General features: G+C 42.5%; 1 protein-coding gene across 1 annotated transcript in view; it reads left to right on the top strand.

Moving 5' to 3' along the window:
• Window positions 1-214: 214 nt before the first annotated feature.
• The window catches only part of LOC110073401 (uncharacterized), a 38,751-nt gene continuing 16,914 nt past the window's right edge, over window positions 215-22,051 (top strand). Inside the window, exon 1 of the mRNA XM_020782581.3 lies at window positions 215-426. Within this exon, the coding sequence (XP_020638240.3) occupies window positions 266-426 (161 nt within the window). The 5' untranslated portion in view covers window positions 215-265. The remainder of the gene's footprint in view (window positions 427-22,051) is intronic.

Here is a 22,051-nt window from a genome sequence, read left to right as displayed (position 1 = left end):
CGAGGCATCCTTGTTTCACTCAAAACACTGCCTGATGGGAGGATACAGGAAAGTGGGGGAACAAAACGTTAAGATTGGGGGGAAAATGCGCACAAAACACGTCACGCTTATTTCCCACGTTCATTAGCGGCAGCTCTCCCAGGGCGCAAGATTGCCCCTGTCCGCTTCAGGTTGGCGTGTGACGGGTTAACGGTGCAGGCCGGAAAGGCCGGGGCGGGACGGAAGGTGGGACTTTTGCTGGGGGGGGGGAGTTTGCTCCAGCGCGATGGCCGGAGTGGACTGTATCCTGAAACTCGGAGGGAGCGCCTTGACGCAGAAGGACCAGCTGGAGACGCTGAAGGGGGCGTCGCTGCGGAAGGCGGCGGCCATTGTCGCTCAGCTCCGCGGGGCCGGAGAGAAGCGCTGCATTGTCGTGCACGGAGCAGGGTAGGTGGAACGTTGCGCGGGTCGGGCGAGGATGGGGGCGGGGACGGGACTTGCTCCGCCCCCCCAGTGGGTGGGGCCATGAGCTGCAAGTCCTGTTTGCAATGTGATAATAACTTGTACTATGCTGTCAAAGCATAGCGACCCTTGCCCGGGTTTCCAAATAATCGAGATGGTGTTCTCTTGAGGGTGCTGTGGGATTGTGCAACTTCCCCGAGGCAGTGCAGGCTGGCTCTTCTCCTAGGAACCACATGAGGAATCGAACTCCTGACTCCTACTACAACTTATTGAGCTATCGTGTGAAACAAATCCAGCGAGGCTTGCTTCTGAGTGTCGTGTGCGGGGTAATGCTAGAAATTTAAAATAGGAGTGCACTTCTACAAGTTTACCTGGAAAAACGTTCCACTGTGTGCAGTGAACGTCCTTCCAGGTAAGTGTGCATAGAATTGCCGTCTGAAACTGCAGCCACATGCACATTTATTTACCCACCAGTAAATCTGACAAAGGTAAATGGCATTTCTAGGCAAATATTGAACCGGACATCACAGCAGCAGAGGACCCAAGAAAAGAGAAATTTCCATTTTCTGCTTTCCCAGTTGTCTCCATTTCCCACAAATGATCCTTACCTCATGGCATACCATATCTTCAAGAAAACGCTAAGGAGAAGATCTTAAAGAAATTGAAAAATACATAAACTTAGAGAGATATAACCTAAATATGCATTGTTAGTTATATGCTATCAAGTTAAAACTGACCTACAACAGTCCTAATGGAGCTTTCAAGGTAAATGAGATATTTAAGGAGTGGTTTTGCTAGTTCTAAACCCCCAGCAAAGGGTTGAGCAGGGATTCAAACTGAGGTCTCTTGAGTCTTAGTCTGTCACTCTATCTATTACATTATACTGGGTAATTGTGCTTTTGTTGTTGTTTAGTTGTTAAGTCAAGGATCAGACCCCAAGGATCAGAGCATGCCAGGCGCTTCTGTCTTCCACTGCCTCCCAAAGTGTTGTCAAATTCATGTTGGTCGCTTCGCAGACACTGTCCAACCATCTCGTCCTCTGTCATTCCCTTCTCCTCTTGCCTTCACTCTTTCCCAACATCAGGGTCTTTTCCAGGGAGTCTTTTCTTCTCATTAGATGGCCAAAGTACTGGAGCCTCAGCTTCAGGATCTGTCCTTCCAGTGAGCACTCAGGGTTGATTTCCTTCAGAATGGAAAATTGTTCTCCTTGCAGTCCAGGGGACTCTCAAGAGTCTCCTCCAGCACCACAATTTAAAAGCATCAATTCTTCAGCGGTCAGCCTTCTTTATGGTCCAGCTCTTCCTTCCATACATCACTACTGGAAAAAACATAGCTTTGACTATGTAGACCTTTGTTGGCAAGGTGATGTTTCTGCTTTGTGCTCTAACTGCTTTTAAAGGAAAAAAAGGCATTAATTTCTGTATTCTCTTAAAGAGAACGTTTGAGGCAGAAAATTGACATGATCCTTTGTGTTTTTACTTGCAAGCAAATGTTCAGTGGAGCTTTATACCAGGGAATGTGCATAGGATTGCCAACTCTTTTCTCTGAATAGATTTTATAATTTCAAATGAGCTCTTTCCTTTCTTCAATTAGGTATGAATTTGTGGTCCTGTTGAACATGGTGGGAATTACTCAGTAAGTGTACATAGGTGAGCACACCATCCATTAACATGAAGGCATTCCAAAATGGTCCAAATCATGAGAAAGCGAATATTTGATTCTGATAGGCCTTCTCAAAGCAGTTTTTCATGTGTAGCACAGCATGTTGTGCTTTGTTGACAAGATACAGTGTGAGGGTTCAACTTTAGGCTCCTCTTTCAGTCCAAAGAAATCAATAGATTTTTGTTTCTTCAAAATAGGTGAAAGATTTATTGGTGCATTTAACAATAAACAAGTGTCATCTGTGACATGATTATGTGTTTTTTCTCCTTCTGCTAACAGGTCCAGAAGGGGTCTCCAATCTTCAAACAGGAACAGGTTGCCACAGGGTTCATCTCTTGGGGTCTCGATCCTCCCAGGGTCCTCCCTGTACTTCTTCCTCATCTCTCTTATTCTCCATTCTGGCCTCTCTCTCCTTTCTCTCTCTAGTCTTTCCTTCTCTTCTCTCAACCTCCTGCTCCACTCTCTCGCCTCGCCTTCTCCCCAATAAGAGGGTCTGGGGGGAACCTCCCTTCTTCTGTAATCTTCCTCCTCTTTAGGCACACTCAGCCTTTCCCAGCATCCTGTCCAGGGGTCCTCCATCCACACCCATTCCCAGCCTGCTGACAACTCTCCTTCCTTTTTAACTCCCTTGTTCCTGCCTCAAACTGCACCCTCTTTTTCATCTCTTTTCCTGCCTTTTCCTCCTGGATCTCTCTCATTGTCACACCCTGCAAGTTCTCAGTCAACTCCCCTATTTCTGTCCCTTGCTGAGCTTCTGCCGCAGGTTCTGGTGCTGGCTGGGGACTCTCCTTATTCTTGTTGTGGTGGAGGGATGGCTGTCCAGCGAGTGGGGCATCCCTCTCGCCTTCTGCCTCACATATAGTCAAACATCTTCCCCCTGATCTCTTTCATAATCTGATACAAAAGTGTAACTTGTTTATTATGGATTACTTTTCATAGTTGTTGGAAGAACTCTTCAGTTTTAAAAATAGCACTAATAAACAAAGAAAGGGGAAAGTATTGTGGCATCTTAAAGATTAATTAAAATACTTGTGAGCTTTTTTTTTTACTACAATGCGCTGAATCTTTTAGCCACCCCTTTCTTTTGAATGACAGTGGATTCACCTCCTCCATCTGGCTCGCTCCTGTCAGGTCTAGTAGAGCCCTAGCCTGTTGCTAGTGTCAAAATCATTCAACTTTTGTAGATGGAATGCAGGGGTTCTGTCTTATCCCCAAGAGCAAAATGCCTTAGGTTGGTCCTGGGCTTTCTGTCATAATCACTTGCACGAAGGGTCGGCACTTTCAGGTGTTTGTGTGTCTCTTACTTTAATTTCTGTCCCGTCTTTCTGCCTGTAGAGGGACTCAGTGTGGCTTAGAAATATTTTAAAATCAGAGGTACTAAAACAATTGCAATTTTAATGAATCACACTATTAAAAGATAACCAAGCATACTGAGTATTAAAAGGTTCTAAATAAAACTCCCATAAAACAATTTAAAAACACTTTAGAAAAAGACAATTCCCCTTTAAAAATCTTTTCTTTGTGATACTATGCATGTTAAAAGCCTGGCTGAAAAGAAATGTCTTTGCCTGCTGGTGGAAGGCCAGCTCCAAGAAGGCCAGCGTGTCAGGCAAGGAGCTCCACAGCTTAGGAGCATCCACTGAAAAGGCTGGGAAAGGCCTCCTGTGTCTTCCCCAAGTGTGTCTGGGAGGTTGGTGGGACCAAGGGAGAGGCCTCCCCTGAAGACCTTAAAACCCAGTGAGGCTGAAATGGAGCGATATCTTAAATAGTGAGGACGCCAGTCATTTAGGGCTTTATAGGTTAGAACTAGCCCTTTGAATTTTTCATCTACTGTAAAAGAATCAGTAGTCGGTGAAGCAATTGTAACAAGGAGTTTTATTGTCTCTGTATCCAGCTCTGGCCAGGAGTCCACCTGCTGTATCCTGAAGCTGTTGAGATTTCCAAACGCCCCTGGTAGAGCCTGTTACAGTAACCTCTGAGCTTGAAAAGCTGGAACGCAGTTATCTGGTCATGATTCATGTGTAGCAAAGTCCCCCCCCCAACATATTCAGCTTTGCACTTGCACAGCTTGCAGCTTGCTCAGAAAAAGGGGGTAAAAATAACATTTTTCCTTTAGTTTAAATGTTTCGCCATCAAAGACATCCCCCGACATTTTGTTGCCCAAAGAAGAAAATCCAGATGATGCGCTGCGTGTGAGCTAATTATTGTGCCTCCTCTGCAGTTCTTTCAATCAGCCTGTTATCCATTGTGGAAAAAAGGAATAGCTGGTCCACCAGAGGAAGTAGGCATGGCCCTGCCCATGTCTATCCTGCCCGTTTTTCTTTGCTGTCTTACCCCAGTGAGGAGGATTTAGGACTGGGTTCTGTCCCCCTTTTGATAAATTCAGAGTCTATGCAAATGTGTACGGGAGAAAGAGGCAGCGGGAGATCATCACAGAGCACCTCCTGTGGGTCCACCCACCATTGTCTGCTGTGCATCCCCCCAAAACTACTACGAGTATCAGCCACCACTAGCTAGTGAAATGTTTTGCCTGCTGAACTTTTCATTGTGTTCTGCCCTTGGGGACCTGTTATAGGATTTTCCTCATTTGCGAAAGGTCACAAGGAACCATGTTTGTAAATGCCTTTTATTTGTGAACTTTGCCACTTTTGCCCCCTACCTTAAAGAGAAGAGTGCATATGAAATGGGGCATTTATTTCCAGCAGGTGGCAGTACTTTACAGGCGTCTACAAAGTACAGAGATATTTGTGCAGCTCATTTCATTGCTTCTGTGCATTGAATTGAGCAGGGAAGCGGCAGGTGAGAATAAGAGTGAATGTAGCATGTGAGTGAATGTAGCACCGATTGAACCCATTCAAAATGTAACCCTTTACATATCTGTTCTGAACCATGTTGTGTCTACTTTCTTCCAGAGATCCATGCCTAGGATTGCAACATAAGCAGCAGTGGTAGAGTATGAGGATGGAAATTACATTTTGTGAATGTTGGTTAGGGCTTCATCACTTCTTCTCTTGATCAGTAGTGGCCTAAGTGTAGCTCTCCATATGTTGATGCACTGTATCTTCCACTCACCATGCACAATAAGAATAGGTCTCATGCACAATAAGATTATTAATGGTTGCTACTCACAATGACAGTGGATTATCATGGGTACCAGTGTAGCGATCACGAAATGAGAAGGCTGATAGTTTAGGTAATCACCGAAGATAGAAAGCAATTAGTTTTAGAGAGAGAGCAAAGAAGTCAGTCACACAGAGAGATGTCCACCAGCAGAGTCCTCCACACACACCTCTTTATTAACCTTACAAATTGTTGATAGTATATAAATAGGATAATGGTTACATAATGCCCATTAGGATTGGCCAAAGAAAGGCTTTGAAGTTAGCTCTCTATCTCTATGAGAAAGAGGAAGAATGGGTAGCTTTTCCAGCAGCTGCGTCCTGAGCCAGGAGATGATGCTGTGCCCTGAAGAACAGATAACAGCTTAACAACCTTGGGGAGGGCCCCCTCCAACATACCAGAAGGAGTTTGTTTCCACGTATCGGTTGCCGGAGGACAAATGTCACGCTGTTAGAAGATGCTGTTGTGATCATGTCTTGATTGTGTATCTTGCACTACTTGAACAGAATGCTGATTTAGATAAGTCTTGGAGCTTATTTACTTTCCAGTCAGGAATGCATTGGGTACCCAGTGCACGAGTTATCTGTGGAAAGGCACATTGGCAGCATTCAGGTTTGAATCCTTAAAAAGCTTGGACATCATGGGCTATAAAGCTTGGTCCAGGCTGAAGATAAAAAGGACCTTGGTACCTATATTTTACAAGTCTTGTTCTTGAACTAACAGAGCATTCATAGAAGGATCATCCCCATGTTATGCAAATGAACCATCACCGTTCCCTTGTTTGCTGCCAGGCCTATCAGACAGGGATGCCCCTAGCTTCGGACGGCTGAGTTTGGGGAGGGTGTGGTGGAGGTGCTACTATTCATGCATAGTAAATTTTCAGTTGGGTTATTGTGACATTTGTTATCATCATGAGTGAAGTACCATTTGGATGTTCTGTCTCTGGTTCCAAAAATCTTTTGGGTTTTTCACATTAATGGAAGATGTCTGATAATATAGTTGTTGAATTAGATGGAATCTGATAGAGCTGTTTCTTTTCCCCCAGTGAATGCTCTTCCAATTTCTTCCATGCCAGTTTTATTTTTACACCCACTCTTCAGCTTTCCATCCTTCCCCTGCCATTTCTCATTTGCCACAGATAAGCATGGATTAGTTATGGAAAGAGTCAAGCCAGACTCCAAGGCTGGCAATGACTGGCATGCTGTTGGTATGGGGACCAACAGGGCATTGTTGCCCATGATTGGATTACACTTGAGGGTCAGCATTAGGAGGGTGGATCTGCATTGGAATACAAGCATGTGTGGCATGTAGTGGAGCCAAGCTAGAGCATCTGTAACACGCAGTGCTTGAGAGAGAAATGTGCTTTGATGCGCAAGGGCTTAGCCCAACTCTCTGAACATGTCTCATGAACAGGTGTGAAGATCTTTCAATTACCACTCACCCTGTGAAACTTTTCAAACATTTTGAGAGCCAAACGGTGCTTCTTTCTCTAGTTGAGAGTCAAGTGACTGTCGGCCATGGGTGCAGCTCATACAAATGAGTCCAGATGTCCATTTGGAGTATTTGATGCATCTGTGTCATAGTGTCATATGATCTACTGGAAGGAGACTTCATCAGCAAGATAGTGAGTTTGCTTTGTTATTTTCAGAGGCAGGAAGAATTCTTGTACATCCTTGTAATATTATTTTATATTTATCCTAGCCGAGTGCAGCAAACTGGTGCTGAGCTCGGCTATTTTTGAAAAGTCATATTTAGGTGAAAACAGAAAAATACTGTTTATTGTATCAGGAAATCCATTTAAAAGGGGTGCAAGAGATAGTGCAAATCTGATCATCACAACCCCTTATGATTGCTTTCATTTATGGAGATGTGTTGGTTGTCATTATGGAAGGAATCCTTTGTGTCACTCCCATTGTGTGTCAGAGGGAAACACTGATTAACTGGCATCCAAGAACAAGGAACAAGTAAACAAATTTCCATTTCAATCAATTAATAAATAAATGTTTGGAAATGCCTGGCATCAATGTACCCTCTAATTTTTTTGCTATGCTGGGTGGGGCTCTCTTTCTCTCATGTGACTTTCCCACTGTGTGCATGTGTGACACCCCCCCCCGCATGCAGGGTTGTGTCATGACCGGAAACTAACATAATTGATGCATGGATGAGGAAGACAGCTACATGCAGGAAGGCAGAGATGTGCGAATCCAACTTATAGGGAACCTTGTCTGTGAGTTCAGATCACAACTGTGTCTCTCAGAAGGGGCAGCCAAGATCATCCAGTGTGTGCATAATTGATGCAGTTAAACATTCTGCCACTTTCGTGATCTTGAGCAGGTTGAACAATTCAAAGGACCATAAGAATCTACCTGTAAGTGTTGCCATAATTCAGGATCAATTTGATGGCATATAATTAATAATTAGTATTAGTAATTTAGGAAATAGAAGAAAGGGGGGAATTCCCAAGCCGAACTGGTTATCTATCTTTCTATCGCACCCCACAAACTCAGGTACTTATTACATGTATTGCTCCTTTGTATATCCAACGGCCCTGCCTTTGATATTGGGATTTGAATGGATAGTTGGACTTACTTCAAATATACAGCAAAATATGAGTGATTAGAGTATTGAATCAAGGTATTATTAATGTCAGTGAGTGGCTTCACATTGTTATGTTAATCCCCTAAACTGAAATGGCAGTACCTGTATTCCATGAGAGAATCTGATTGCCATAGGTCTAGAAGGAAAACAGGATTTGGCCATTGTACCCATTTTAATCCCAAAGTCTTCGTGAAGCCATGTGACCCTAGTAGTTTATGGTATGTTCAGACTTCCTTCTCTCCAGCTCATTTCTGTCCTCTTGATATACCTTAACCTGGAATGTAGTTTATAGGTGGTAGCTAGATAAGGAAACAGATCTTATATGTGGTTGTCAGGTTTATGTTATATATTCAATATATAAGAACATCCGATAGAGCATGTTTGTAGAACCCTTGGCTTCATAGCCCAGGCTGGAAAATCTCTTTCATTTATCTTTGGGTGTTCTTAATTTGATATCTGCCAGGATGTGTTACAAAATGGCACTGCACTGGGATGAAACATGCTCACTAGTACTAGGCTCTAGGAGAGTCTGTCTTGCCCCAGAGCACACCGCCACAAATGCAGTTGTAGTTGACTTTCTGACTAGGGAGGGAGGCTAGGAAATGCTCTAAGGGCTGCAATATGGGGTTAGTACATTGTGCCCTTTTCTACCAACTGGCCACAGTGCTAATGAAGCACCACATCTAGCCTTTGACCATTTCCCTTGCAGTGAGGCTGGGGAGCCTGTAGGCCTTCAGATGTTGGCCTTTTAACAAGATGTTGGCTGATGTTGGGACTAACAGTTCATCAGCATCTTTAGAACCACAGGTCCCCAACTGAGACTTAGCCCAGAGTTGCATAGAGATCCTGTTGGAGCTGTTGGATTCAATTTTCCCCATTTCGTACTTTGGCATCAGGGCCAGAGATTTTCTTGGCCTTGATGCGGAAGGATATCTTAATATACTGAGATATCTGAAAGAAAACAATTTCAAATGCTGCAAGATTTTTCATTCCTGTAGGAGAAGGGAAAGACCAGGGCTTTTTAAAATGAACCCCTCTCCCTTAAAAGTATTTTGTGCAAAAAAACCACCACCACCCCCCCCCAAAAAAAAACACTAACAAGAAGAAACCACTTCTACATCTTTTTTTTACAAAAAAAGTCCAAAATGTGAAAAATGTGCCAAGACTTCTTTAATTTTGTCCAGTGAAATATGTAAAGTTTTACATCCCAAATGCAGTAACACTTGCATTGATCCGTCAAAAAGCATTACCAGCTGTTCACTGGAATACCGTTGGGTGTATAACCAGCCAAATTCTGATGCTGGTGCTAGAGATAATGAGGCTCCAGGTTGATGCAAAAAAGTGGGACCAACAAAAGTTTGAACAAAAGTTTGTTGGTTCCAAAAAAATTGAGATCCAAGTATAAGAAGAAAAGTGCCCATTCTGGTTATCCCATTTGGCTTCCTCATTTATAACATATTATCTGGACCACCAGAAGACTTATTTATTGAAATATTCTGCATGTCTGATCTTCATGGCCCTGGAGATATTAAAAACTGATTATTCCATCAGAGACTATCCAGAATGTCTTAACGCATAATTGTCATTAATCAAGGCCAGGAGCAGGTGGCTTGCTTAAGAAGTGGGAGGGAAACATGGATTTTCCACTATGCGCAGAGAGGGCAGATGTAATATCAGTGACAGGCCTTTGGTTACATGCAGACAGACGGGTCATGTGAATGGCCTTATGTCAGAAGGCAGCTCCCACAGGAACCACACTATGCTGTGAACAGCCATTAACCTAATTGCCATGACTGAATAAATCAAAACACTGAAGTTCAGCATTGACTCTCAAGAATTGCAGCTGGAGTGTCTGCCAATACTTTAAAGCCTTCTTAATGCTTTAGAGGAAAATGGAGATACAGAGATGGAAGACAGAGTATTTTTAGAGCTTGGAGAAAGAACCAGAGGCAAAGTAAAAGTCTTCTTTATGTATGTGTCCCTTCTTTCAAGAGTTGTTCTGTTGATGTTGTACCCTACTGTGGGCCTAACTGGGCATTACAGGAAACACACGGCTGCCATTGATCAGCATGTCCCCGATGATACCTGATAAAGGAAATGCACGTGCAGTGACTTTGTGTTCAGCATATGTTTGCTCCTATCCTCATTCATCAGCTGCTACTTGCAGAGGGCAGGGGATCATTGGCAGTGATGTGATCATATGTAAGTCTTTTATTGAGGACATATGGGTACAAAAGACCCTGTCAGTGGCAGCCATGTGTCCCCAGAACATCTAGCAATGTTGTCCATTGCATATGTGATGTTATTTATCAGATAATATCTCACGGGGAGAAAGGTGGAACATGGTTGCTGTCTCTTTTACTGTTGTCTCTGTTTCTGCTTCATGCAGGCATTTTCTTTCCATCTTTCTATCCGTATCACTCGATCTAGCCAGGAGGTGAGGCTGAAGAGCCTAATGCCAAGGGAGGCCCGGAAGGAAAAAACAAGAAACCGGGCTGCCTTCGGAATACTGTAATCTCCCTCTGGAGATCCATATGGCCCCTTCGTTGGGCATCTTTAAAAGCCAACTGAAAACCTGGCTGTTTAGGCAGGACTTCCCTCCAACCACTACTTGATTTACTCTTTTTACCTTTTCCATCTTGAATCAGTTTGATTATGATGTCTTACATTATTGTTATATTTTAAATTGTTTATTTTATATGTTATACGCCACCCAGAGTAGTCTATTGACTAGATGGGCGGGATATAAATTCAATAAATAAATAAAATAATAAATAAATCTTTCCTAGACAGAAGTGAACGAGAGGGAAAACGTTGCTTTTTAAATTTCACAGTTTAGCTGGTGTGATGTCATAGGAGTAGAGCCAGTAAGCCAAGATGGCCTCTCTGGAAAGCAGGGGAAAGGCTGAGTATTGCCTTTGTCTCTAGAAGACAATGCTGGCAACAGATAATTTGTTCCAACAATGTGGAGTTGGAGAAAGTGGTTACGGAAGAGCATTTTTCTCTGTCATATAATATGAGAACTTGGGGTTATGCACCAATCTAAACAGAGGAAGGTTGAGGAGAGGGGAAAGCAAGTACCTGCAGCATGTGCTTAAACTCTGGCTTTTAACTTCTGGCATTGTGGCTGCCAAAGTGGACAGCTTTAAAGGGTGTAGCACAAATGTATGGAGGCTGTTTTGTTCCACTCTTAAGATACTAAAATTATTATTATTATTATTATTATTATTATTATTATTATTATTATTATTATTATTATTATTATTATTATTATTATTATTATTATTATTATTATTATTATTATTATTATTATTATTATTTTTACTGCAACCTCCTGGTCCATCAGGTACCGAACAGAGAGAGGCTTAGCAGAATTTGTGGCTCAGGCTAGGACTATCTTTTTGGTGCAAATATAAACCGGTACTTGTCTGCTAATCATCCAGATATATACCCCCAGATGCTAGTCTGCTTACTTCATATTCCTAGGTGAGACAGTAGTTACATGTTATGCTGTTCCAGCACCTGGCCAGTTAGTAGTGTGTAGTGATATTGCAGTGTGGGTAATATCTGATTAATTCCTGATTGTGGCCTTTCAGCAAATATCTGAATTTTTTTTTTGTTTCTTTGGATTTTGCTTGATATAGCTGAGTTGTGCCATTGTTGGAACAAATTATCTGCTGCCAGAATTATCTTCTAGATACAGTGTCGATGTTGCTGTCAGTTACCGTAGCTGTTGAAGACTTTCCTTTCTTTACATGAGAAGGGGAATTAGCTCATGCAACCTGACTGCATTTCAGCTTAAGCAATTGCATTTGGCATCTCTGAAATTCCCTCTTGCACTTGAGTGGTTTACGAGAGTCTTCTGGCTTCCACCCTGCCCCATTTATATGGAACTGCCATGTACTATAAAACAGCTGTCCCTTTTCAGTTGTGAGGTGCCATAAATTCTTCAAACCCCCACCGGGCATTATGGGAAGTAAATGTTGGCAAGGTTTAAACAGTTCCAGCTAAAAAAATGTCCCCTTTAGCCCACTAATAAACTCCCAGGATTAGGGATAGTGTGAAGTTGGGAATAAATTCATTTATTATTCCACTTAAGTAGACTTAGTTTCCCAAGAGACATGCTGCCAATTGCCAATTTATTTAGAATATGTAGCTTCTGGGAGATGGGGGGAAAATGATAAATTGCTCGGTTATGTGGTTTAGTCATGATGGAGTGCAAGCAGACTGATATAGTTACTGGAGGGGAGCCAGAATCATGAACATGACTTTCCCTTGAAGACTTGTTCCACTATAAGATGCTAAAATCTGTTTTTGAGTTTCCTAATTGCAATATGCGTTTGAGCAGTGTCTACAAGAGGTATGCAGGCTTACGTTTTTAGCCTATGATTCCCAGTATTCCCTCATCAGCTCTGCTGTGTGGAGAATTCTCAGAACTGTTGTCCAAACACATGCATCTACATACTTATACTTTCTACCCTGAAAATAAGGTACATAGACCGCTTCCTAGTGTAGAAGAAACCACAGACTCCATTGGAATCCTCAAATTATGTATTTCTATTGGATTCATCAGTCTTTTTTGTCTTGGAAACTCATTGTTGCTAACTTAAATACTGTCTTGTAAATCGCCTTGAGTTCTTTTTAATGAGAATGGTGGGTTAAAATATGTTAAAGAAATAAATATTGTCAGCGTCACCAAATGCCATCATGAGCACCATTCAGGGAGTGAAAGGAACCAGAAAACATATGTCACTCAAAAGCATTGAGCCTGATTTGATATTTTTGTTTTTCTCTATGCTGTAGATGGTGGCGTGGTGGCGCTGCGGGTTAAACCACAGAAGCTTCTGTGCTTGCAAGGTCTGAAGACCTACAGTCTTGAGACCGAATCCACAGGACAGAGTGAGCTCCTGTTGCTTGTCCAGGCTCCCGCCAACCTAGCAGTTTGAAAGCATGCAAATGCAAGTAGATAAATAGGTACCACCATGGTGGGAAGGTGACGGTGTTCCATGTCTACTCACGCTGGCCATGTGACCACAGAAACTGTCTATGGACAAACGCTGGCTCTACTGCTTGGAAATGGGGATGAGCAGCGCCCTTTAGAGTCGGACATGACTGGACAAATTGTCAAGGGGAACCTTTACCTTTTACGTATGCTGTAGATTTAACTTCAAAATACCAATAATGTCAGTTAATGGATTTGTATTTAACTCATCTTGTGTTAGTACACATTTTCTTTTAGAGGCATATCTTCTTTCCAACTCTTCCCCTTCAGAAAGCAACCCCAAATTAAACCAGCATCTGAGGGACAATCTTATGCTTTTTCATGAACATTTGTTCTGATTCATTTATAATCTCACCTGATTTGGAAGCACTCCATGTTTTCTGCTTTATAACAATTTACATGCTGAAATAGTTGGATCATATTGAACCTTTCAGATTGTCTGTATGAGCAGTGCTTTGTGGACTTGTGAATGGCTACAGATCACCACATATCAGGGTAGATTTTATTTTAACCAAATTGATTAAATCACAATTTTATAATGGATTTTAATAATATAAACAACAAAATTCTTTTTTATTTAAATTGTGATATAAATTGAGATTTAAATCAAATTGATTTTTTTTAAAAAAATCATTGATTTTTATCCACACCACCACATATGATTATCACACTGGGTTGCTACTGGCAGTCATGACTTTCCAGTGCTTGTGTACAATGGGAGTCGCCATTGTTTATAAGGACATCTTTGAGGCTGCTAGGCTCTCTTCGGTGGCAAACCCAGGCCGAGAGGCCGTCCATGTGTCGTTTGGGGCCAAAGGTGGCTTTGGGATTGTGCTGGCTTACTGCGCTCCCCACAATCCAGCACTGTCCCTGCTGGAGCTGTCCCAATGCCACCATCTCTGCAGCATTGTTGGGGTCCCTCAGACTGTTGGTTCTCGGGGACTTCAACATTCACATGGAGGCTGAGGTTTCAGGCCCAGCTCATGGGTTCCTGGAAACCATGGCTTCCTTGGACTTGACCCAGCAAGTCAATGGTTCTACCCACATAGGCATCTGTATGCTGGATCTGGTCTTTGCTGCCGAGCAGAGAGAGTGTGCTGCGATGGTGGCCGATTTGGTATTGGCCCCCTTGTCATGGTTGGATCACCACCTAACTAAATGCAGCCTCTCAGTGGCACTTCCTTCCCACGGCGAAGTTGGACCCATTAAGATGGTCCGCCCCGCGGGTTACTGGATCCTGACGGATTCCAGGATACCATCCAGGTCTTTAACGTAGCTCCGTTCCTTCTTGGAGGATTGTCCCCAGAGAGTTCAGCTTGGTGAGATGACTTCCACCCCATGGATCCTCAATTGTGGGGTTCCACAGGAGTTGATCATCTCGCCAGTGCTATTTAATATCTATATGAGGCTACTGTGTGAGGTCATCCAGAGTTGTGGAGCTCAGTGTCATCCAGCTCTACCTGTCCTTTTCTCCAATTGCAGTGGATGCTATTCTGTCCCTTGAACACAGCTTAGGGACCGTTCTGGGGTGGATGAGGACAAATGGACTGAGGTTGAGAGAGAAATCTTGCTCGTGGGCAGCCCTGGCATCAGTGGGTTGGGAAACTCCCTCTCCTTTGTGGGGGTGATTCTTCCCACAAACAGTGAGGTTCACAGCTTGGGCATCTGCCTGGACCCGGATCTCACCATGGAAACCCAGGTAACATCTGGGGTCTGGACAGCCTATTTTCATCTTTGGAGGATTGCCTAGATGTGTCTCTACCGTGTTTCCGCGAAAATAAGACAAGGGTCTTATATTAATTTTTGCTCCAAAAAATGCAGTAGGGCTTATTTTCAGGGGATGTTTTATTTTATTTTTCATGTACAACAATCTACATTTATTCAAATATAGTCATGTCATCTTCTGGTTTCTGCACAATGGTGGAGAGCAAGGTTTCACTAACTAGAGCTTATTTTTGAGGTAGGGGTTATATTATGAGCATCTTGAAAAATCATACTAGGGCTTATTTTCAGGTTAGGTTTTATTTTCAGGGAAACAGCGTATCTAGACATGGGGGCACTCACAATGCTGATTCATGCCTTTGTAATCTCAAGAATAGACTACTGCAGTGCTCTGTACATGGGGCTACCCTTGAGGCTGATGCAGAGACTTCAACTGGTCCAGAATTCGGCGGCCAGATTAATAACTGGGTTGAGGAAATTCCAGCATATCTCCCCCATTCTGGCCACCCTTCATTGGTTACTGGTTCATTTCCGCATCAACTTCAAGGTTATTATGATAACATTCAAAGCCCGAAACAGTCTAGACCTAGGTACCTGTCAGAACACCTGCTCCTGGCCAGATCTGTTTATAATACCCGTTCTTCACAGGCAGGGTGGTTGAGGGCCTTGACCCCGAAGGAGGCCCGGAGGGAAAGAACGAGAAACCGGGCCTTCTCGGTGGTTGCCCCCCGCCTATGGAACAACCTGCCTACTGAGATCCGCCTAGCATCCTCACTGGATGGATTCAAAAGAGCATTGAAGACCTGGCTCTTTCGCCAGGCTTTCCCAGAGCACTAGGATCTCACCCTCTCTTTTTACCATTCTTTTTGCCATCCTCTCCATCACCCTTTTTACCACCTTTACTACCATTTGTTTTAATTTCTCTATTTGTTATTTATTAATTTATTTTTATCATGTTTTAATTTTTCCCCTTATATTATTGTTAGCCACCCAGAGTGGCTTGGTTGCCAGATGGTGTGGGATACAAACAAACAAACAAACAAACAAACAAACAAACAAACGAACGAATGAATAAATAAATAAATAAATAAATAAATAAATAAATATGTGTATGCATTTCTGCACTTGCCTTGTACCTGTGAATTTGACTTATCCCTTATTCTTAACTGAGTTGTAGTTTGGGTTAACGCTGAGGAGTTATGCATATTACAGTCCATTGTGCATTTTGTCCCCTTCCCCTTGCACCTGTTTCAACCTAATTATTGATGACTGCATGATGTACAGGTACTAATGAACCAGTGCAATGCTTGCCCATGGCTAGCGGCACCTTTTTGGATCTCTGGCAGGGTCTCCTTTTTTTTAGTACAGGTAAGATCACTCCATTTTAATTTGGTTTTTGGCATGTCTTTTACTCTTCAGTAACAGAGTTTCCAGGAGAGCTACAGGATAGATGATAGAGCTACAGAGGAGAGCTAAAGAGTGGATGGTAAGTTGCTTTTTGAAAAAAGAAAAGCAAGCATGCCTCATGCTTCTGATTCCTTGCAATTAACATAACCTTTGAAGCAGGTCTCATAAATCTCACACATAGTAAGCCCTTTTGACCTTGCTGCCAGTGAGCTCTGTAAGTACTGTTTCAAATGTTAACTCATTATAAGGAACCAGAAGCATGAGCTGTTTACTCTCAAATAATGTGTAAAATGATTCTTTTTGTGTTAAGTTCCATAGCTGGAGAATTTGATTCTATGATCATGGGCTTAACCAGAAAACTGAACAAGAAATCAAACACATTATTTTACCAAAGCTAGGTAAATTAAGAAGGGATAAAATTGTTAAACATATTCTTATTCAGATTAGATGCATGGATTTCCCTAGGTTGCTTGTTGTTTTATTCAGTCAACCAGGCTGAATCCCAGGAGAGTGTTATAGATGGGAAAGGGTTAAAGGAGTTAAATATTTGAAGCTTGCTTCATTGATGAGACAGGAAGATATGACAGCAGTCTAGGAATACTTGGAGGGTCTTGATTCTTTCCCTGACCGAATGGTTATTTTTAGTGTGGTTCATAGTGTCCTCCTTGTGGTCTTTCCACAGGTATTTAGCTGGCCTGAACTACATAGTCCTATGATTATTCCCTGCATGACTGTTTTCTTCTTATTAAGCAGATGGCTGTTGACCTATTGCCTTCCTTTCAGTACCTTTGTGATAGAACATTCAGAATGTGGAGCTTTGCAGAACAGCACACCTACCTCCAAAAGTTGGCAGAATGACAGGCTGTCTAGAGCATAGAACATTGGAGGGAACTGTAGCTGTTGGGCTCTTCAGTAGCACCATAAACCTTGCCTGGAAAGATAAAAATCCCAATGAAAGAATAGTTTGAAGTCCTTGTTTGAAAGGATTGCACAATCCAAGTTTCCTGGTGTGGGCACCATGACAAACACTAGTTTGAAAAAAGCAGGAAGTGTTATGCTACATCATGTTCTAGACCTAACCTGTTTTTTCTTGGGTGTCCGAGCCATAGTTAAGAGAATTAGGGTGTCATTTCTAACTGCAGTCCATGTATTTATTGGCGGGTCATGACTTCAGAGGTGAGAGACCTTATATTTGATTGTCTTATTAACAACATCGTTTAAGTAGGTTGAACTTAAATGTACCTATTTATCGTCTCTCCTATCTTGACAGATCTCAAGATGAAGTTCAATCATTAAGACAATCTAATACAGTTTAGATATAATGTTTCAACTTATAGTCACCCTCCCAGCTTTTTCTAGGTATAAAATACTCAGAAGTGATTTATGACTGGTTCTGGTGATGCTCTGGGACCATGGAGCTTACCCAAGGCTATACAGGTGACAGGAAACTTCTCACTATTAGCCACAAATGTTCCAGGTTATCATGGCTGGGCCCTTCCTTGAGACTCACAGTGGAATTTGAACTTTGGGCCTCTGGTTCCACAGCCAGGCATTTGAATCCAGTGCTATAATTTAGATGCTCTAGAACAATTAAACATTTTCAAACAGTGTAACTATAAAAACAGTTAAGATAAAGTATGGCTGAATGAAGGACTGAATATGAAGCTATAATTTCTCTAGTTACCAAATGTTCACACGAATAACCAAGTTTTAGCATTTATTATAACTGAAAATGTTAATACTGTAGTACAATATAAATGCAATGACAACAACTGGATAAGTAGCAATCTCTGATCTTCGCCTTCAAAAATGCATGCATTTTGCCCCTGTCATTCTTTTCAAATGGTTTCTAAATATTAGTATAATTTATCATCCCAGAGTCATGGTCGCACACACATTCTGTGCTCCTGCAGTGTCATACTATTCTGGGTGCTGACCATTGGTATCCCAGCTTTGAAAATAATAGCCATAGAGACTCTCTGGATAGTAAAAGATACTATGTTGATTTCCATTCAGCTTCCTGATCTATGAGAAATATGAGCTTGTTATTTAGTAAATCCCTCTGAATGTGAGAGTCTGTCCATTGGCTTATAGAGCCGACTCTCTGAAAAGCTTCTCAGTAGGACGTCCAATATGGGAAGCATCTTCCTGTGATAGGCACCTACATTTGCACGCCAGAGAGGATTTGTGAGCCTGGAAAATCACATCGGTCATTTGCTCACATGCTGACTAGTGTATCTGGTCACCTTGTGTTCTGATTTTCTTTTGAAACGTTTTGCCACCTGGCAACGTTAATATGCAATGTGTGTGGTATGGAGAATATCAAAGAGATGGGCTGACATTTGTAAGAGTAAATACTGTACCCTTATTTGCAATGAAGAATTCCCCCATCGCAAACTCAAATGTTGTCTTGATCACATGTCCAGTAAGAGAAGCTGGCCCAAGTCCTCTTTCCTGTTTACAGTGTCATACTCAAATGGCATAATTTTTGGAGGCGAATTGCTCTAAGTAGACATTATCTGTTGCATACTGAGTTGTGTGACTCAGACTGATAATGTCTCTGGTGATTTCTTAACTTGGGCTATTTTACCACCAAAAGTTATGCCATCTGCATAGCTATGCAAGAGGATTTGGGCCAATGTTTCATCTGTTAATTTCTTCAATATACTGTATAATCATAAGCCTGTAGCTCTTTGCCCTTGGTTTCTCCCCACTACAAGGGAGAAGGATCCAAAAATTCAGCCCAAAATTGAGAATCGTGTCTCCGCTGTCCTTCAGGCCCTCCATTTTGGGCCTCCTCAGACTTGAAAATATCTAAAATAGCTTTTTAAAAAAAATCTTCCAGTCACTTTCAGATTGAAAAAACAGGCAAGGTCACTCTGAGGGAGCCCAGAGAGGTAAAAATGGTATGGGTTGTGGTCCCCAGTAAATCTGACCACTAGAACCTGCTGGCTACTAGCCTGCTTCTTTGGTTTCCCTGGTTGTGTATCCTTCCACCTTGCTTTGGCAGTTTGGTAGAGGGTTCTTTCCTCTCTAGGTGGGTCTCAAATCCTTAGCCCAGGAGAGTACCTGTGCTCTATGCAAGCAAAGTACCCCATGAGCTATTTGGCTACTAGGTTGCCCAGCCTCTGTTTCCCCCTTTTTATATGTTCTGATCACCCCAAAATATGTTTGTGAGGATCCTGGAGGGGATTCCAATCCCTGTCCCTAAGGTGCAGTGTGCAGTATTAGAGTCATAGTTTGCAGTGCCCCTCAGGCTGCCTGCTTTTCTTTATTAAGAGAAATAACACCCCAGTGTTTAAGTTTGTGGTGAGAATCGCAAAAGAATACTGTGATGTGCTCCGATTATTTAAAAAAAACCCTGAATACATGTTTTTTTCCGTCTAGTTTCTGAATGTGTTCAAAACAACAAAACTATCACTTGAGCTAACAGTATCCCCTCATTCTAGGAATCTGTACTGGTATTTTTTTAAAAAAACCATTGTTTTGTAGATTATTCACTTTTCTGCAAAAGAAATGTAAATTAGTAGTTGAGAACAAGATGTGGCTATCTCCTGGCTGCAAGTTATTCTCCCTCCCCACAACTGGGGATAAGACAGCAGCCTGCTGGCATTGTGCCATGGTGAGTAGCACCAGGGTTAAATCTCAGTTTATTTTATTGCTCAGGAAGGCTGACTAAGCCAATGTTAAACGTGCACCTTTTCAACAACCTCCTCCCCTAGCAAAGGTGTTTATCCCATTGACAAGCAGGCAGGCAGGCAGGCCCCCGTGGTCCTTTTGTAATTGCTGCATTAGCAGAGGATCAAGTAGCACTTAATGGGTGTAGGCTGTCGTAAACCATGTTTGAAAAGGTCGGGGCCCTCGTGGATAGGAGTATTTGTGGCACTCTGACATAAGCCTTGGCTGCTTACTTGCAACAGGTGCATGTCTTTAGCCTTCCTTCGACTACCAGCATCTTAGGTGCCCCCTCCTCTCCTTACCTCATGCCAGGGTGAGTTTGCTTGGCTCTTGCTTTCTAATGCTCTCAGCACCAATCAGCCTTACAGGGAAAGAGGGAGGTGGAGAAAAAAAGAATGCAGACATAGTGGACGGAGGCAGAAGATACAATGAAGGCAGCATAGGCTTTTAGTACTATTCCACCACATTGCCACTTCTACTTGGTGGCTGCGAAGCCTGTTATTTCAACCATGCCAATAAATATCTTCACTGGAAGTGTTCCATGCTTCTGATGGTTCTTCTTTGGGATGGCTGTGAAATTAATGTGAGGAATAGCCAGTGGTGAGGAACGCTGTGGCCTGGAAGGTCTTGTTTCACCACGTACCCCAACAGAGCAAAACAAAGTGGCACCACCTCTCAGGTGCTTGGTCTCCAAAGTACACTGTGGAGGATGTTCTTGAATCAGGCCTCTCAAAATTTTCTGCTGGTTTTTACTCACAACCGTTTTTAACAGTGTCTTTGACCCTCTTCCGCCCTGCCTGCAGTTCACATGGGCTGAAATCCAGTAATAAGTCACAGCTAGATTAAGTTTGTTGAGTTACTGGAACTTATATGGGTGTTGACTGAAAATCTCCACACGTTCAGTAGCCCTTCTCTAATTGCAACTTACTGCTCAATTTCCGCTACGGTTAGTTTGAACATGTTTGGAAACAGTTGGCAATGAAAAGGCAGAGCTGAACCTGTGGTAAAATGCTAAACAACAAAAAGTGCTAATGAAGATCCTTTTAACAGTGTCTTCAGTGCCATCCTTAGGAATGTAGGATGTTGCTTTATGCCCAAGTCAAATTCACAGCCCCTCTAGCCTACTGCTTTCTCTGACTGTCAGCCATCATCTCAAGGAGTGGGAATGTTTACCACCTGCTACCTGAAATCCTTTTCAGTGGACATGGCAGGAGAAACAAAATATGTGACCTACCCCTGAGTTCCTGTGTGTCCCCACCCCCGCCCCCATTCATTATTAAACACAATAGGCCTATTGTCTCAAAATAAGTAAGAGTTCTTAAGCATTCTGGCTTATTGTGAACAAGACAGTATGCTAGTATCTGGTGCCTAGTTTCTCTCAGCAGAAGCAGGAGCAACAAAATAAATAAATTTCCCATTCATGGGTTTGCTTATCATGGCAACACAACCCAGCACTCTGATTTTTCTGCCCCTTGACAAGTAAGAGGATCTTCCAAGTGCCTTCTTTTTCTGGCTTTTTGGGGGAGAGTCAAGCCAGAATTCTGAGTTTGGATGTCATGATGAATAAACCACACACAGTGCATATAATATTTGTTTAGCTGTCCTTGATTGTTTAACATCAAGGGTGTGAAAATCTCTGTCAGGCTGTCACCATATTTTGCCAAATCCCACTTCGATTTCTTCTCACCCTTGTTTTGGATCAAGTTGCAAGAAATTGTTTTTCCTTCCTGCATGGCATTCTTGCATATTTCATTTCTTGGTGGGGCAGAAAGCTTTGCAAATGTGTGAGTTTTTGAGATGAAGTAAGTTTTCTCACACACAGAGCGAGTCTTGGAAGACGTGAAAATGCTACTTGCACTGAGACTGCTGAATCCAACAATGGCCAAACCTAATATTTTCTCTCCGTAGATGATATACACCACCTTGCCTTTTGAAAATGATAATCCGCCACCACTGTCTGCTTTGCAATAATGAAGGGCAATTTTTGAAGAAGAAAGGAAATCCTTGCAAGTCCTTTTCATTACCTGGGATTTCTTGCTCCATCTGAAAACTTCTGTACCATCTTTTTTTTCCCACTGACCTTAAGACCACAATGAAAATGGAATCCTCCCTTAAGGCCTGAGTCTGAAAAGCTGCCAGTGCTGATGCTTTACAAGATTTTACTTCTTCCAGCACTGTCATTGTGGGATCTCTTGAGGGGGTGGGATGGGGGGTGTCATATATTTTGAGGCATAAATCATTGCTACAGCTGAACCTTTAGATTGAATCTGTGTGGTCCCTTGAAGGCTACATTTAAATAGCTGCATTGTCTTGGTGATGATGGATTACCATATTGTCATTGTACTGCTGTGTCTAATGCCTTTAAAATAGCTGTCAACATAACACATGGGTATCTACAATAATCCAAAGCTTTCATTGTTG

This window comes from Pogona vitticeps, chromosome 4 (assembly GCF_051106095.1).
Source record: "Pogona vitticeps strain Pit_001003342236 chromosome 4, PviZW2.1, whole genome shotgun sequence".
NCBI lineage: Eukaryota > Metazoa > Chordata > Lepidosauria > Squamata > Agamidae > Pogona > Pogona vitticeps.
This window is presented reverse-complemented; position numbering and strand designations above follow the sequence as displayed.